The sequence below is a fragment of the Staurois parvus genome, unplaced genomic scaffold, assembly GCF_062004578.1.
Source record: "Staurois parvus isolate SC_StPar_1 unplaced genomic scaffold, SC_StPar_1.0 ptg003591l, whole genome shotgun sequence".
Taxonomy (NCBI): Eukaryota; Metazoa; Chordata; class Amphibia; order Anura; family Ranidae; genus Staurois; species Staurois parvus.
Window position 1 is genome coordinate 1 of NW_028321387.1, and position 19,927 is coordinate 19,927.

At 55.6% G+C, this 19,927-nt stretch overlaps 1 protein-coding gene and 1 long non-coding RNA gene across 4 annotated transcripts in view; one reads left to right on the forward strand and one right to left on the reverse strand.

Annotated features, from left to right (window-relative positions):
* The first annotated feature begins 9 nt into the window (after positions 1 to 9).
* LOC149427669 (uncharacterized) lies at positions 10 to 1,930 on the forward strand. The gene is made up of 2 exons (XR_016311234.1): positions 10 to 180; positions 888 to 1,930. It is a non-coding gene; the product is annotated as an uncharacterized LOC149427669 (long non-coding RNA).
* A 1,775-nt stretch (positions 1,931 to 3,705) lies between these two features.
* LOC149427670 (ena/VASP-like protein) overlaps positions 3,706 to 19,927 on the reverse strand; it is a 70,336-nt gene continuing 54,114 nt past the window's right edge. For 2 of the 3 annotated variants that reach the window (XM_089667795.1, XM_089667797.1), the window contains exons 8-10: positions 16,472 to 16,541; positions 8,020 to 8,077; positions 3,706 to 4,243 (exon numbers count right to left, since the gene is read on the reverse strand). In XM_089667795.1, the coding sequence (XP_089523921.1) occupies positions 4,206 to 4,243; positions 8,020 to 8,077; positions 16,472 to 16,541 (166 nt within the window). In that variant the 3' untranslated portion in view covers positions 3,706 to 4,205. The remainder of the gene's footprint in view (positions 4,244 to 8,019; positions 8,078 to 16,471; positions 16,542 to 19,927) is intronic. The other variant, XM_089667796.1, reaches the window with a different exon arrangement.

Below are 19,927 nucleotides of genomic sequence, written 5' to 3' on the forward strand. Positions count from 1 at the left end.
TCCGTCTTCTGTTTGGGTTTCCACCCGATATCCGGACATTTCATTGCAGAACATTACATGTTCATGAAGGGACACGAGACCTATTCCTACTACGGACCTCTGAATCTGATTACGTTTAATGTTGGCTACCACATGGAGCATCACGACTTTCCCAGCATTCCAGGGAGCAAACTGCCTGCGGTAAGAGCTTCTCTTCTTCTAGAGTCCTGGTGCCCAACCTGTGGTCCAGGGGCAGCATGTGGCACTTAGACACTTATTGTGTGGCCCTTGGACCTCCACAGATAATAGTGTGTGTGTTTTCACCCATGGCATGCAACCTGGAGAGGGACTTTGGGGCAAAGCATCAGGACAGCCATGGCATTCTACAGATTGTGACAGGTGCCCTTCCTAGTGGACCTCTGGACAGTTGTAATCCCCCCTCCCCTGCCAGTGTTCTATGGTTTGTCCCAACCCCTGCAACTGTCACTTTTACTGGACAGCTTGTCCCTTAGCGTTCTGGAAGTGGGAAATGATGGATCCAATGTCAGGATCTACAGGTGGCACAATGGGGGACTCACAAAAACTGCCATGTTGGTGCAACTGACAGACTGAATCATGTATGTTCTTCTTCCGAGTGTATCTAACCATACACGTCCCGGATCCATCCCGCCTCTAGATCCATTACAGGTCCACTTCATTATAGTGTTCATGGCCAGGAGCCAATCTGTGTAGCCTCTGGTCATGTGACTATCAATCCATATGATCTTTGGTTTTGGTTCTTCATCTGGTCCCAAGGGGTTGGGCGTGGTCGCAGTCCATACATTTGTCTCCAGGCCTTCTATAGAGTGTGTATAGTTGGCAGTTCAGTGGCCCTAGAAATCAGATTTGATGTCTTTCTTCCCCGTCAGGTTCACCGGATTGCATCAGAATATTACGACTGTCTTCCCCATCATGAGTCCTGGGCCCGGGTGATCTGGGATTTCATCTTCAATGAGGAGATTGGACCGTATTCACGAGTCAAAAGAAAATGCAAGTTGGCAAATGCGGGTTAAACGTCAAACCGACCTTCATGGGGAAAAACCATTTCAAAATCTCCGCACTGAATGAGGGATGATGGTACCCTCCTCTGAGGTCACCCATGTGACTGTATATTCTGGCCCCACCTATGAGGTCACCCATGTGACTATATACTGTCCCCGCCTACGAGGCCTCATGTCTGTATATACTGGCCCCACCTACGAGGTCTCTCATGTGACTGCATATACTGGCCCCACCTACAAGGTCTCTCATGTAACTGACTGGATATACTGGAACCCGCCCAGGAGGCATTTCATGTGACTATATACTGGCCCCACCTACGAGGCCTCATGTCTGTATATACTGGCCCCACCTATGAGGTCACCCATGTGACTATATACTGTCCCCGCCTATGAGGCCTCATGTCTGTATATACTGGCCCCACCTACAAGGTCTCTCATGTAACTGACTGGATATACTGGCCCCGCCCAGGAGGCATTTCATGTGACTATATACTGGCCCCACCTACGAGGTCTCATGTCTGTATATACTGGCCCCACCTACGAGGTCTCTCATGTGACTGCATATACTGGCCCCACCTACAAGGTCTCTCATGTAACTGACTGGATATACTGGCCCCGCCCAGGAGGCATGTCATGTGACTATATACTGGCCCCACCTACGAGGTCTCTCATGTAACTGACTGGATATACTGGCCCCGCCCAGGAGGCATTTCATGTGACTATATACTGGCCCCACCTACGAGGTCTCTCATGTGACTGTATATACTGGCCCCACCTACAAGGTCTCTCATGTAACTGACTGGATATACTGGAACCCGCCCAGAAGGCATGTCATGTGACTGTATATACTGTGCCTTCAGTTCTCACACTCTGTGTGCTTTAATATGTGTTAATAAAGTTTTTTTAAGGTGTGGGGGTTGGTAAACAATGAAGATTATCTATGTGCTGTTGGATGGTGCTCAGCTTCTCATTAACAGCAATCAAAGCTCCTGTGTGTGCAGGAGGGCCCCAAGGGCCCCATTGTCCTCAGACTGATGAAAAAAAAAGAGAACTGCTGTAAATGTATTTTCTCTGGTAATTCAGAGACTTCTCATTGATGATCGATCGTCACTGTCTCCATATGTATTGCTGCATGAGATCTCATCGTTATATCTTCAGTGCCGCCTTTATGTATGTGACAGAGGAGGACTCCCGGCATCTCGCAACCCTCCAGGTGACAGACCCTGCATTCCCTATACCCGCTCTCCCCGGACCCCGCATTCCCTACGTCCGCTCTCCCCGGACCCCGCATTCCCTACGTCCGCTCTCCCCGGACCCCGCATTCCCTGTGTCCGCTCTCCCCGGACCCCGCATTCCCTACGTCCGCTCTCCCCGGACCCCGCATTCCCTACGTCCGCTCTCCCCGGACCCCGCATTCACTGTATCCGCTCTCCCCGGACCCCGCATTCACTGTATCCGCTCTCCCCGGACCCCGCATTCACTGTATCCCCTCTCCCCCGGACCCCGCATTCCCTGTGTCCGCTCTCCCCGGACCCCGCATTCACTGTGTCCGCTCTCCCCGGACCCCGCATTCACTGTATCCGCTCTCCCCGGACCCCGCATTCACTGTATCCCCTCTCCCCCGGACCCCGCATTCACTATATCCGCTCTCCCCGGACCCCGCATTCACTGTATCCGCTCTCCCCGGACCCCGCATTCACTGTGTCCCCTCTCCCCCGGACCCCGCATTCCCTGTGTCCGCTCTCCCCGGACCCCGCATTCACTGTGTCCCCTCTCCCCCGGACCCCGCATTCCCTGTGTCCGCTCTCCCCGGACCCCGCATTCACTATATCCTCTCTCCCCCGGACCCCGCATTCACTATATCCGCTCTCCCCGGACCCCGCATTCACTACATCCGCTCTCCCCGGACCCCGCATTCACTATATCCGCTCTCCCCGGACCCCGCATTCACTATATCCTCTCTCCCCGGACCCCACATTCACTATATCCGCTCTCCCCGGACCCTCCATTCCCTATATCCGCTCTCCCCGGACCCCGCATTCACTATATCCTCTCTCCCCGGACCCCACATTCACTATATCCGCTCTCCCCGGACCCTCCATTCCCTATATCCGCTCTCCCCGGACCCCGCATTCACTGTATCCGCTCTCCCCGGACCCCGCATTCACTATATCTGCTCTCCCCGGACCCCGCATTCACTATATCCGCTCTCCCCGGACCCCGCATTCACTGTATCCGCTCTCCCCGGACCCCGCATTCACTATATCCGCTCTCCCCGGACCCCGCATTCACTATATCCCCTCTCCCCGGACCCCGCATTCACTATATCCGCTCTCCCCGGACCCCGCATTCACTGTATCCGCTCTCCCCGGACCCCGCATTCACTATATCCCCTCTCCCCCGGACCCCGCATTCACTGTATCCGCTCTCCTCGGACCCCGCATTCACTGTATCCGCTCTCCCCGGACCCCGCATTCACTATATCCGCTCTCCCCGGACCCCGGCGGGAGAGGGGAGGCCCCCCCCCAAGCTGTGCACCCCAGCAGGCAGGACTCTGCAGAAAATCCCCCTCTGGTGGCACCCCCAATACTCTCCCTAGATCCAGGACATGGACTGACACCTTTTATTGACTGATGAGGTTGGTGCAGCTTCCAGCGCCCCCTTCTCACACAAGGAATGAGGAGTGTCAGCGGACAATAAACCATTTATTACCAATATGAATACAGCTACGGAGGTGCACTGATGGACCGATATCGGAATATTGTGATGAGGCGGAGCTCTCCTTTATTATATATCATTTGGTGGCGGATTTCTGGAACGTGTCGGATTCTCGTGATTCTCAAATAAAATTCTGTTGGCAAAAAATAAAAAAGGGTCCTAACACTGCAGGCTAGCGGGGTCATCCGAAGGAAAAGCAAATGGCTGACTTCTCTTCCTCTACAAATGAAAAAGAAGACATTAAATAAGCGAAGATATCATACAAAAGGCGGCGATCTGCGCAAATGTCCGGCGAGGAAAAGAAGAATGGAGGAGTTCTGTCATGGGAAGAATCCGAGGCGGCAAGCTTCGAAGTGTCTGCTAAAGGGTCAGAGTGGAAGTGCTGTCCTTCGCCCATCCAATGCTCGGCTCAGCGGAGGCTCTCCGACGTCTCTGTACATTCCCACAACGCGCCGTTCTCCTCCGTCATTATGTCGTACTGATCCGACTCAGCTCCTGCCGTATCGCTGGAAGGGAAATGGACACAGTCACCAACCTAGACACAGTCACCACCACCAGCCCGGGAACAGACACAGTCACTGGCCTTGACACAGTCACCACCACCAGCCTGGGAACAGACACAGTCACCACCACCAGCCTGGGAACAGACACAGTCACCACCACCAGCCTGGGAACAGACACAGTCACCACCACCAGCCTGGGAACAGACACAGTCACCACCACCAGCCTGGGAACAGACACAGTCACCACCACCAGCCTGGGAACAGACACAGTCACCACCACCGGCTTGGACACAGACACAGTCACCATCCTAGACACAGTCACCACCACCAGCCTGGGAACAGACACAGTCACTGGCCTTGACACAGTCACCACCACCAGCCTGGGAACAGACACAGTCACCACCACCAGCCTGGGAACAGACACAGTCACCAACCTAGACACAGTCACCACCACCAGCCTGGGAACAGACACAGTCACCACCACCAGCCTGGGAACAGACACAGTCACCACCACCGGCCTGGGAACAGACACAGTCACCACCACCAGCCTGGGAACAGACACAGTCACCACCACCAGCCTGGGAACAGACACAGTCACCACCACCGGCTTGGACACAGACACAGTCACCAACCTAGACACAGTCACCACCACCAGCCTGGGAACAGACACAGTCACTGGCCTTGACACAGTCACCACCACCAGCCTGGGAACAGACACAGTCACCACCACCAGCCTGGGCACAGACACAGTCACCACCACCAGCCTGGGCACAGACACAGTCACCAGCCTACACACAGTCACCACCACCAGCCTGGGAACAGACACAGTCACCACCACCAGCCTGGGAACAGACACAGTCACCACCACCGGCTTGGACACAGACACAGTCACCATCCTAGACACAGTCACCACCACCAGCCTGGGAACAGACACAGTCACTGGCCTTGACACAGTCACCACCACCAGCCTGGGAACAGACACAGTCACCACCACCAGCCTGGGAACAGACACAGTCACCAACCTAGACACAGTCACCACCACCAGCCTGGGAACAGACACAGTCACCACCACCGGCCTGGGAACAGACACAGTCACCACCACCAGCCTGGGAACAGACACAGTCACCACCACCAGCCTGGGAACAGACACAGTCACCACCACCGGCTTGGACACAGACACAGTCACCAACCTAGACACAGTCACCACCACCAGCCTGGGAACAGACACAGTCACTGGCCTTGACACAGTCACCACCACCAGCCTGGGAACAGACACAGTCACCACCACCAGCCTGGGAACAGACACAGTCACCACCACCAGCCTGGGCACAGACACAGTCACCAGCCTACACACAGTCACCACCACCAGCCTGGGAACAGACACAGTCACCACCACCAGCCTGGGAACAGACACAGTCACCACCACCAGCCTGGACACAGACACAGTCACCACCACCAGCCTGGGAACAGACACAGTCACTGGCCTTGACACAGTCACCACCACCAGCCTGGGAACAGACACAGTCACCACCACCGGCCTGGACACAGACACAGTCACCACCACCAGCCTGGGAACAGACACAGTCACCACCACCAGCCTGGGAACAGACACAGTCACCACCACCAGCCTGGGAACAGACACAGTCACCACCACCAGCCTGGGAACAGACACAGTCACCACCACCAGCCTGGACACAGACACAGTCACCACCACCGGCCCGGACACAGTCACCAGCCTAGGGCTCTGTACATTCATTCTTACTCGCAGTGTTTCTCCTTTCTGACTTTTATCACTTACATTGTGTCTCTGGATTTGCCCCTCCCTCCTTATACATAATTACACCTCCTCTTCTGGGAGTGTCTAATTATTCTGTGCTGGCCCAGCTCCTCTACCCCTCACCTCCCTAAATAACATTTTCAGTAGCTGGCTAGGGGAGAGATGAAGTAGAATACTACAGAGTCCTCTGAGGATGGGTGTCCCTGAAGACTGAGGATGGGGGGGAACCTGAGGATGGGGGGGTCCCTGAGGACTGAGGATGGGGGAGGAACCTGAGGATGGGGGGGGTCCCTGAACTCTGAGGATGCGGGAGGTTCCCTGAGGGCTGAGGATGGGAGGGTCCCTGAGGACTGAGGATAGGGGGGATTCCTGAGGACTGAGGATAGGGGGGTATTCCTGAGGATGGGAGGGTCCCTGAGGACTGAGGATAGGGGGGATTCCTGAGGATGGGGGGGATTCCTGAGGACTGAGGATGGGGGGGATTCCTGAGGACTGAGGATAGGGGGGATTCCTGAGGACTGAGGATGGGGGGGATTCCTGAGGACTGAGGATGGGGGGGATTCCTGAGGACTGAGGATGGGGGAATTCCTAAGGACTGAGGATGGGGTGATTCCTGAGGACTGAGGATGGGGGGGATTCCTGAGGACTGAGGATAGGGGGGATTCCTGAGGACTGAGGATGGGAGGGTCCCTGAGGACTGAGGATAGGGGGGATTCCTGAGGACTGAGGATGGGGGGGATTCCTGAGGACTGGGGATAGGGGGGATTCCTGAGGACTGAGGATAGGGGGGATTCCTGAGGACTGAGGATGGGGGGGATTCCTGAGGACTGAGGATGGGGGGGATTCCTGAGGACTGAGGATGGGGGGATTCCTAAGGACTGAGGATGGGGTGATTCCTGAGGACTGAGGATGGGGGGGATTCCTGAGGACTGAGGATAGGGGGGATTCCTGAGGACTGAGGATGGGAGGGTCCCTGAGGACTGAGGATAGGGGGGATTCCTGAGGACTGAGGATGGGGGGGATTCCTGAGGACTGAGGATAGGGGGGATTCCTGAGGACTGAGGATAGGGGGGATTCCTGAGGACTGAGGATGGGGGGGATTCCTGAGGACTGAGGATGGGGGGGATTCCTGAGGACTGAGGATGGGGGGATTCCTAAGGACTGAGGATGGGGTGATTCCTGAGGACTGAGGATGGGGGGGATTCCTGAGGACTGAGGATAGGGGGGATTCCTGAGGACTGAGGATAGGGGGGATTCCTGAGGACTGAGGATAGGGGGGATTCCTGAGGACTGAGGATAGGGGGGATTCCTGAGGACTGAGGATGGGGGGGATTCCTGAGGACTGAGGATAGGGGGGATTCCTGAGGACTGAGGATAGGGGGGATTCCTGAGGACTGAGGATAGGGGGGATTCCTGAGGACTGAGGATAGGGGGGATTCCTGAGGACTGAGGATAGGGGGGATTCCTGAGGACTGAGGATGGGGGGGATTCCTAAGGACTGAGGATGGGGTGATTCCTGAGAATGGGGGGGTCCCTGAGCACTGAGGGTGGGGGGGGGGGTACCCGCAATAAAGCATCACTTGACTGCTGCCGTCACATCTGAGATTTATTATCATTACCCAACGCTGAGCCAATCCACAGCCATTCCCAGCAGTCCCTGCCCCTAGGAGCTGACACTCTAAGGTCCCTAGCCACATACAAGGGACTATGTAGACAGCCGCCAATGAACCTCCATTCCCCCTACTTTGTTATTGAGCTAATCGTTTCTCCGGTCACAGCTCAGCCATGACAATCAACCAATCAGTCAGTCGATCAATCAGTCAGACGATCAATCAGTCAGACGATCAGTCGATCAATCAGTCAGTCGATCAATCAGTCAGACGATCAATCAGTCAGACGATCAGTCGATCAATCAGTCAGTCGATCAATCACCGTGTATCATTCTTCCGGCTCCTAACCAGCACAGGTTGGAATGCGGAGCCGATGCAGGGCCGGGACTTACCATCGATGATCTCTTCTTTGACTTTATGTAACTCTCTAACGACTTCCTCTAGTATTTCCTGAGGAAGAAGAAGATGATTGGTCAATATACAAGAGAAGGAGGACCAATCACCTGGCCTCAGGACAGAACAGACAGTACGTCTTTCTTCTGATCAATCAATCAGGAAACCAGAAATACATTCATAAAAAGCCGACGGACACCGTATACAGCCGGAGCACACCGTATACAGCCTGAGCACACACCGTATACAGCCGGAGCTCAGGCTGTATACGGTGTGCTCAGGCTGTATACGGTGTCTGTTGGCTGTATACGGTGTGCTCAGGCTGTATACGGTGTGCTCAGGCTGTATACGGTGTGCTCAGGCTGTATACGGTGTGCTCCGGCTGTATACGGTGTGCGCCGGCTGTATACGGTGTGCTCCGGCTGTATACGGTGTGCTCCGGCTGTATACGGTGTGCTCAGGCTGTATACGGTGTGCTCAGGCTGTATACGGTGTGCTCAGGCTGTATACGGTGTGCTCAGGCTGTATACGGTGTGCTCAGGCTGTATACGGTGTGTGCCGGCTGTATACGGTGTGTGCCGGCTGTATACGGTGTATACGGTGTGCTCAGGCTGTATACGGTGTGCTCAGGCTGTATACGGTGTGCTCAGGCTGTATACGGTGTGTGCCGGCTGTATACGGTGTGTGCCGGCTGTATACGGTGTGTGCCGGCTGTATACGGTGTGCTCAGGCTGTATACAGTGTGCTCAGGCTGTATACGGTGTGCTCAGGCAGTATACAGCCTGAGCACACCGTATACAGCCTGAGCACACCGTATACAGCCGGCACACACCGTATACAGCCGACAGACATCGTATACAGCCGACACACCGTATACAGCCTGAGCACACCGTATACAGCCGACAAACACCGTATACAGCCGACAGACATCGTATACAGCCTGAGCACGCCGTATACAGCCGGCACACACTGTATACAGCCGACAAACACAGTATACAGCCGACACACACCGTATACAGCCGGCACACACCGTATACAGCCGACAAACACCGTATACAGCCGGCACGCCGGCACACACCGTATACAGCCTGAGCACACCGTATACAGCCTGAGCACACCGTATACAGCCTGAGCACACCGTATACAGCCGGAGCACACCGTATACAGCCTGAGCACACCGTATACAGCCGGCACACACCGTATACAGCCTGAGCACACCGTATACAGCCTGAGCACACCGTATACAGCCAACAGACACCGTATACAGCCTGAGCACACCGTATACAGCCGGAGCACACCGTATACAGCCGGAGCACACCGTATACAGCCGGCGCACACCGTATACAGCCGGAGCACACCGTATACAGCCTGAGCACACCGTATACAGCCTGAGCACACCGTATACAGCCTGAGCACATCGTATACAGCCGGCACACACCGTATACAGCCTGAGCACACCGTATACAGCCTGAGCACACCGTATACAGCCTGAGCACACCGTATACAGCCAACAGACACCGTATACAGCCTGAGCACACCGTATACAGCCAACAGACACCGTATACAGCCTGAGCACACCGTATACAGCCAACAGACACCGTATACAGCCTGAGCACACCGTATACAGCCGGAGCACACCGTATACAGCCGGAGCACACCGTATACAGCCGGAGCACACCGTATACAGCCGGCGCACACCGTATACAGCCGACAGACACCGTATACTGCCTGAGCACACCGTATACAGCCTGAGCACACCGTATACAGCCTGAGCACACCGTATACAGCCGGCACACACCGTATACAGCCTGAGCACACCGTATACAGCCTGAGCACACCGTATACAGCCTGAGCACACCGTATACAGCCAACAGACACCGTATACAGCCTGAGCACACCGTATACAGCCAACAGACACCGTATACAGCCTGAGCACACCGTATACAGCCAACAGACACCGTATACAGCCTGAGCACACCGTATACAGCCGGAGCACACCGTATACAGCCGGAGCACACCGTATACAGCCGGAGCACACCGTATACAGCCGGCGCACACCGTATACAGCCGACAGACACCGTATACTGCCTGAGCACACCGTATACAGCCTGAGCACACCGTATACAGCCTGAGCACACCGTATACAGCCTGAGCACACCGTATACAGCCTGAGCACACCGTATACAGCCGACAGACATCGTATACAGCCGACAAACACCGTATACAGCCGACAGACATCGTATACAGCCTGAGCACGCCGTATACAGCCGGCACACACTGTATACAGCCGACAAACACAGTATACAGCCGACACACACCGTATACAGCCGGCACACACCGTATACAGCCGACAAACACCGTATACAGCCGGCACGCCGGCACACACCGTATACAGCCTGAGCACACCGTATACAGCCTGAGCACACCGTATACAGCCTGAGCACACCGTATACAGCCGGAGCACACCGTATACAGCCTGAGCACACCGTATACAGCCGGCACACACCGTATACAGCCTGAGCACACCGTATACAGCCGACAGACATCGTATACAGCCTGAGCACACCGTATACAGCCGGAGCACACCGTATACAGCTCGAGCACATCGTATACAGCCGGAACACACCGTATACAGCCGACAGACATCGTATACACCCGACAGACACTGTATACAGCCGACAGACATCGTATACAGCCGGAGCACACACCGTATACAGCCTGAGCACACCGTATACAGCCGGCACACACCGTATACAGCCTGAGCACACCGTATACAGCCTGAGCACACCGTATACAGCCGGAGCACACTGTATACAGCCGGCACACACCGTATACAGCCTGAGCACACCGTATACAGCCTGAGCACACCGTATACAGCCGACCGACACCGTATACAGCCTGAGCACACCGTATACAGCCAACAGACACCGTATACAGCCGGAGCACACCGTATACAGCCGGCACACACCGTATACAGCCGACCGACACCGTATACAGCCTGAGCACACCGTATACAGCCTGAGCACACCGTATACAGCCTGAGCACACCGTATACAGCCAACAGACACCGTATACAGCCTGAGCACACCGTATACAGCCTGAGCACACACCGTATACAGCCTGAGCACACACCGTATACAGCCGGCACACACCGTATACAGCTTGAGCACACCGTATACAGTCGACCGACACCGTATACAGCCTGAGCACACCGTATACAGCCTGAGCACACCGTATACAGCCTGAGCACACCGTATACAGCCAACAGACACCGTATACAGCCTGAGCACACCGTATACAGCCAACAGACACCATATACAGCCTGAGCACACCGTATACAGCCGGAGCACACCGTATACAGCCTGAACACACCGTATACAGCCTGAGCACACCGTATACAGCCTGAGCACACCGTATACAGCCTGAGCACACCGTATACAGCCTGAGCACACCGTATACAGCCTGAGCACACCGTATACAGCCTGAGCACACCGTATACAGCCTGAGCACACCGTATACAGCCTGAGCACACCGTATACAGCCTGAGCACACCGTATACAGCCTGAGCACATCGTATACAGCCGGCACACACCGTATACAGCCTGAGCACACCGTATACAGCCGGAGCACACCGTATACAGCCGGAGCACACCGTATACAGCCGGAGCACACCGTATACAGCCGGAGCACACCGTATACAGCCGACAGACATCGTATACAGTCGGAGCACACCGTATACAGCCTGAGCACACCGTATACAGCCTGAGCACACCGTATACAGCCGGAGCACACCGTATACAGCCTGAGCACACCGTATACAGCCTGAGCACACCGTATACAGCCTGAGCACACCGTATACAGCCTGAGCACACCGTATACAGCCGGCACACACCGTATACAGCCGGCACACACCGTATACAGCCTGAGCACACCGTATACAGCCTGAGCACACCGTATACAGCCTGAGCACACCGTATACAGCCAACAGACACCGTATACAGCCTGAGCACACCGTATACAGCCGGAGCACACCGTATACAGCCGGAGCACACCGTATACAGCCAACAGACACCGTATACTGCCTGAGCACACCGTATACAGCCTGAGCACACCGTATACAGCCTGAGCACACCGTATACAGCCGGCACACACCGTATACAGCCGACAGACATCGTATACAGCCGACACACCGTATACAGCCTGAGCACACCGTATACAGCCTGAGCACACCGTATACAGCCGACAAACACCGTATACAGCCGACAAACACAGTATACAGCCGACACACACCGTATACAGCCGACAAACACCGTATACAGCCGGCACACCCCGTATACAGCCAGCACACCCCGTATACAGCCTGAGCACACCGTATACAGCCAACAGACACCGTATACAGCCTGAGCACACCGTATACAGCCTGAGCACACCGTATACAGCCTGAGCACACCGTATACAGCCTGAGCACACCGTATACAGCCGGAGCACACCGTATACAGCCTGAGCACACCGTATACAGCCGGCACACACCGTATACAGCCTGAGCACACCGTATACAGCCGACAGACATCGTATACAGCCTGAGCACACCGTATACAGCCTGAGCACACCGTATACAGCCGGAGCACATCGTATACAGCCAGAGCACACCGTATACAGCCTGAGCACACCGTATACAGCCTGAGCACACCGTATACAGCCGACAAACACCGTATACAGCCCGAGCACATCGTATACAGCCGGCACACACCGTATACAGCCTGAGCACACCGTATACAGCCTGAGCACGCCGTATACAGCCGACACACACCGTATACAGCCGACAGACACCGTATACAGCCGACAGACATCGTATACAGCCGGCACACACCGTATACAGCCTGAGCACACCGTATACAGCCGTAGCACACCGTATACAGCCGGAGCACACCGTATACAGCCGGAGCACACCGTATACAGCCTGAGCACACCGTATACAGCCTGAGCACACCGTATACAGCCTGAGCACACCGTATACAGCCAACAGACACCGTATACAGCCTGAGCACACCGTATACAGCCGGAGCACACCGTATACAGCCGGAGCACACCGTATACAGCTTGAGCACACCGTATACAGCCTGAGCACACACCGTATACAGCCTGAGCACACCGTATACAGCCGGAGCACACCGTATACAGCCGGAGCACACCGTATACAGCCGGAGCACACCGTATACAGCCTGAGCACACCGTATACAGCCAACAGACACCGTATACAGCCTGAGCACACCGTATACAGCCGGAGCACACCGTATACAGCCGGAGCACACCGTATACAGCCGGAGCACACCGTATACAGCCTGAGCACACCGTATACAGCCTGAGCACACACCGTATACAGCCGGCACACACCGTATACAGCCTGAGCACACCGTATACAGCCTGAGCACACCGTATACAGCCTGAGCACACCGTATACAGCCTGAGCACACCGTATACAGCCGGAGCACACCGTATACAGCCGTCAGACATCGTATACAGCCTGAGCACACCGTATACAGCCTGAGCACACCGTATACAGCCTGAGCACACCGTATACAGCCGTCAGACATCGTATACAGCCTGAGCACACCGTATACAGCCGGCACACACCGTATACAGCCTGAGCACACCGTATACAGCCGACAAACACCGTATACAGCCGGAGCACATCGTATACAGCCCGAGCACATCGTATACAGCTGGCACACACCGTATACAGCCTGAGCACATCGTATACAGCCTGAGCACACCATATACAGCCGGCACACACCGTATACAGCCTGAGCACACCGTATACAGCCTGAGCACACCGTATACAGCCGGAGCACACCGTATACAGCCGGAGCACACCGTATACAGCCGGAGCACACCGTATACAGCCGGAGCACACCGTATACAGCCGGCAAACACCGTATACAGCCGACAGACACCGTATACAGCCTGAGCACACCGTATACAGCCTGAGCACACCGTATACACCCGACACACACCGTATACAGCCTGAGCACACCGTATACAGCCTGAGCACACCGTATACAGCCGGAGCACACCGTATACAGCCGACAAACACCGTATACAGCCGACAGACATCGTATACAGCCTGAGCACACCGTATACAGCCGGCACACCGTATACAGCCGACAAACACCGTATACAGCCTGAGCACACCGTATACAGCCAACAGACACCGTATACAGCCAACAGACACCGTATACAGCCTGAGCACACCGTATACAGCCGGAGCACACCGTATACAGCCGACCGACATCGTATACAGCCGGAGCACATCGTATACAGCCGGAGCACATCGTATACAGCCGGCACACACCGTATACAGCCTGAGCACACCGTATACAGCCTGAGCACACCGTATACAGCCGGAGCACACCGTATACAGCCGGCACACACCGTATACAGCCTGAGCACACCGTATACAGCCGGCACACACCGTATACAGCCTGAGCACACCGTATACAGCCGACAGACACCGTATACAGCCTGAGCACACCGTATACAGCCGGAGCACATTGTATACAGCCGGAGCACACCGTATACAGCCGGAGCACATCGTATACAGCCGGCACACACCGTATACAGCCTGAGCACACCGTATACAGCCGGAGCACATCGTATACAGCCGACAAACACCGTATACAGCCGACACACACCGTATACAGCCTGAGCACACCGTATACAGCCGACACACACCGTATACAGCCGGAGCACATCGTATACAGCCGGCACACACCGTATACAGCCGACACACACCGTATACAGCCGACACACACCGTATACAGCCGACACACACCGTATACAGCTTGAGCACACCGTATACAGCCTGAGCACACCGTATACAGCCTGAGCACACCGTATACAGCCTGAGCACACCGTATACAGCCTGAGCACACCGTATACAGCCGACAGACATCGTATACAGCCTGAGCACACCGTATACAGCCTGAGCACACCGTATACAGCCGACCGACACCGTATACAGCCTGAGCACACCGTATACAGCCTGAGCACACCGTATACAGCCGACAGACATCGTATACAGCCTGAGCACACCGTATACAGCCTGAGCACACCGTATACAGCCGACAGACATCGTATACAGCCTGAGCACACCGTATACAGCCTGAGCACACCGTATACAGCCGACACACACCGTATACAGCCTGAGCACACCGTATACAGCCGACACACACCGTATACAGCCGACAGACATCGTATACAGCCGGCACACACCGTATACAGCCGACACACACCGTATACAGCCGACAGACATCGTATACAGCCGGCACACCGTATACAGCCGACAGACATCGTATACAGCTGGCACACCGTATACAGCCGACACACACCGTATACAGCCGGCACACACCGTATACAGCCGATACACACCGTATACAGCCTGAGCACACCGTATACAGCCGGCACACACCGTATACAGCCTGAGCACACCGTATACAGCCGGCACACACCGTATACAGCCGGAGCACACCGTATACAGCCGACCGACATCGTATACAGCCGACAGACATCATATACAGCCTGAGCACACCGTATACAGCCTGAGCACACCGTATACAGCCGACAGACATCGTATACAGCCGGCACACACCGTATACAGCCGACACACACCGTATACAGCCGACAGACATCGTATACAGCCGGCACACCGTATACAGCCGACACACACCGTATACAGCCGGCACACACCGTATACAGCCGACAGACATCGTATACAGCCGGCACACCGTATACAGCCGACACACACCGTATACAGCCGGCACACACCGTATACAGCCTGAGCACACCGTATACAGCCGGCACACACCGTATACAGCCGGCACACCGTATACAGCCGGCACACACCGTATACAGCCGCCACCCTGACAGGACTGATCGAGCCTTCAGGAATGTGTAGATAAAACTTTTTATAATTGAATTTTGATCTTCTCACGTTTTGCCTTCCCTGGTCCCCCATTCCCCCCCCCCCCCCCGCCTTCCCTGGTCCCCCATCCCCCCCCCACCCCTCATCAACATGACAATAACATCTTTATATAAAACTTTTCTTTTTTTCATTAAATTACTTATTTTAAACTCACAGACATCATCACTGGGTCTCTGTGATTCTCTATGCAATGCAGGCAGATCATGGCTGGTGGGAGGAGCCAAAAGGGGGCTGTACATAGCTTCCCAAAAACATCACAGCCCCCCGGCCTCAGTACTCCTCTCAGGAGCCCTCAGTCCTGAGGCAAGCAGTGGGAGGAGTGGGTGGTCCTAGGCAGGCTGTATTTGCATGTAAGTAACACCCACATGTGACGCTGAGCCTCCATGATGCCAAGGTTGTCAGCGATTGGCAATCCAGAAATGAAAGGTCTTCAAACAGCCCCGCCCCCGAGGAACTAAAGAGACACTCACTTGTTTCATTCTGTCGAAGTCTAAGGTGTCCGATGATACGTCGTTGCTGCTGTTCACAGGCTTCATCCTGCTTAGAGATGGTGAAAAGGACGAACATCACATCAAAGACATCGAATCTGCATAGACGAGACCCCTCCCCCTTCATGAGAGACTCCTCCCCTTCATAGAACTGACCCCTCCCCTTCATAAGACAGACTCCTCCTACTACATAGAACTGACCCCTCCCCTACTTAGAACCAAACCCTCCCCTTCATAAGAGACTCCTCCTACTACATAGAACTGACCCCTCCCCTTCATATAACTGACCCCTCCCCTTTATAGGATAGACCCCTCCTACTACACAGAACTGACCCCTCCCCCTTCATACAACTGATCCCTCCTCCTATATAGAACTGACTCCTCCCCCTCTATAGAACCAACCAACCAACCCTCCACCTTCATAGAACTGATCCCTCCCCCTTTATAAGGCAGACTCCTCCTACTACACAGAACTGACCCCTCCCCTACTTAGAACTGACCCCTCCCCTTCATAGAACTGATCCCTCTTCCTATATAGAACTGACTCCTCCCCTCTATAGAACCGACCAACCCTCCACCTTCATATAACTGACTCCTCCCCCTCCATAGAACAGACTCCTCCCCCTTCATAATGGACATATTCTGACCTTAAAGAGGACCTGTCTGCTGGGATATGAAGTATAGCGAGTATTGGGGTGCACCCTGGAAGGCCCCCCTTACACTGACTTTATGCCTCGGGTATTGAAATGTCTGTCTCCATGTTCATGAAATCCGCATGGGGCCCGCTGTCCCAGACACTGCCCTCATTGGCGGACAAGTTGCCCTCTGTTAGGGGGGAGCACAGGGGGGCACAGGGCTGTGCGGGCCATAATGAGGCCACAAAAGAAGAATGCAGGAAATAGAAGAAAACCGAAAGTGAAACCAGCTTCAGAGGGGGGCACAGAGGGGAGCATGGGGGGCACAGAGGGGAGCATGGGGGGGGCACAGAGGGGAGCATGGGGGGGGGCACAGAGGGGAGCATGGGGGGGCACAGAGGGGAGCATGGGGGGGCACAGAGGGGATCAGAGGGGGGCACAGAGGGAGCATGGGGGGCACAGAGGGGAGCATGGGGGGGCGCAGAGGGGAGCGCAGAGGGGAGCATGGGGGGGGCACAGAGGGGAGCATGGGGGGGCACAGAGGGGAGCATAGGGGGGCACAGAGGGGAGCATGGGGGGGCACAAAGGGGATCAGAGGGGGGCACAGAGGGAGCATGGGGGGCACAGAGGGGGGCACAAAGGGGAGTATGGGGGGGCACAGAGGGGAGCATAGGGGGCACAAAGGGGAGGGGCACAAAAGGGATCAGAGGGGGGCACAGAGGGAGCATGGGGGGCACAGAGGGGAGCATGGGGGGGCACAAAGGGGAGTATGGGGGGGGCACAGAGGGGAGCATAGGGGGCACAAAGGGGAGGGGCACAAAAGGGATCAGAGGGGGGCACAGAGGGAGCATGGGGGGGCACAGTGGGAGCACAAAGGGGATCAGAGGGGGGCACAGACAGGAGCACAAAGGGGGCTACTGATGGGGCACAGAGGGGAGCATGGGGGGGGCACAGAGGGGAGCACAAAGGGGATCAGAGTGGGGCACAGAGGGAGCACAGAGAGGGGGACAGAGGGGGGCACAGAGGGGGGCACAGAGGGGAGCACGGAGGGGGGCACAGAGTGGGCACAGAGGGGAGCACGGAGGGGGGCACAGAGTGGGCACGGAGGGGGGCACAGAGGGAGCACGGAGGGGAGCACAGAGAGAGCACGCAGGGGGGCACAGAGGGAGCAAAGTGGGAGCACGGAGGGGAGCACAGAGGGAGCACGGAGGGGGGCACAGAGGGAGCACGGAGGGGGGCACAGAGGGAGCCCGGAGGGGGGCACAGAGGGAGCCCGGAGGGGGGCACAGAGGGAGCACGGAGGGAGCACGGAGGGGGGCACAGAGGGAGCACGGAGGGGGGCACAGAGGGAGCCCGGAGGGGGGCACAGAGGGAGCACGGAGGGGGGCACAGAGGGAGCACGGAGGGAGCACGGAGGGGGGCACAGAGGGAGCACGGAGGGGGGCACAGAGGGAGCACGGAGGGGGGCACAGAGGGAGCCCGGAGGGGGGCACAGAGGGAGCCCGGAGGGGGGCACAGAGGGAGCACGGAGGGGGGCACAGAGGGAGCACGGAGGGGGGCACAGAGGGAGCCCGGAGGGGGGCACAGAGGGGCCTACTGATGATAATAGTGACAGTAAATGTTGGTATGAAGGGGACCTGTCATGGTGGACTATAGGAGTTTTCTGCTGATATTTGTATTGGATGGTTGTCACAGGGCAGCCATATACAGTTGTGCTGAAAATACTAGCCGTCAGACATCACTAACCGGATCAATCTCTGTTTTTGGTGGCAATGATATTTCTACATGGCAGATAATTTCCTAGCAGGTGTAGTAGAGTCATAGAAATCCAACAGACCCAACAGTCATGACATGCATGCTGCTGATTCTGTGTCATTGAATCACTCATTGAGGGGCGTGTTCACAATAATAGCCGTGTGGAGTTCAGCCTCTGTGTGCAATGTTCACTGTCTGCATAGGGAGAGCCACAGCATGAGGAGCCACAGAATGAGGAGCCACAGAATGAGGAGCCACAGCACGAGGAGCCACAGAATGAGGAGTCATAGCATAGAGACATAGCATAAGGAATCATAAGATGAGGAACCATAGCATGAGGAGCCATAGCATGAGGAACCATTGCATGAGGAACCATAGCATGAGGAACCATTGTATGAGGAACCATAGCATGTGAAGCCATTGTATGAGGAGCCATAGCATGAGGAGCCATAGCCTGAGGAACCATAGCTTGAGGAACCATAGCATGAGGAGCCATTGTATGAGGAGCCATAGCATGAGGAGCCATAGCATGAGGAGCCATTGCATGAGGAGCCATTGCATGAGGAGCCATAGCCTGAGGAACCGTAGATGAGAAACTAAAGCATGAGGAGCCATAGCATGAGGGGCCACACCATGAGGAACAAAAGCATGAAGAGCTACAGCATGAGGAGCCATAAGATGAGGAACCATAGCATGAGGGGCCATAAGATGAGGAACCATAGCATGAGGGGCCATAAGATGAGGAACCATAGCATGAGGAGCCATAAGATGAGGAACCATAGCATGAAGAACCATAGCATTAAAAGACATAGCATGAGGAGCCACAGCATGAGAGTCCATAGCAGAACATTCCCTCCCCCTCCGGCCCAAACGGCACACAATGGGAGAAGCATTCCGAATGTCTCAGTGCTGGTCAGTCAGAGGGAAGATCTCACAGAGGACCATGAACCTAGGACTTCATGAAGAACCCCTGTGAGCCTAGATGTGAGCAGTGTTCAGGGGTATGACACATTGGGGGGGGGGGGGGGGTACCAGCACCTGCCAGGTC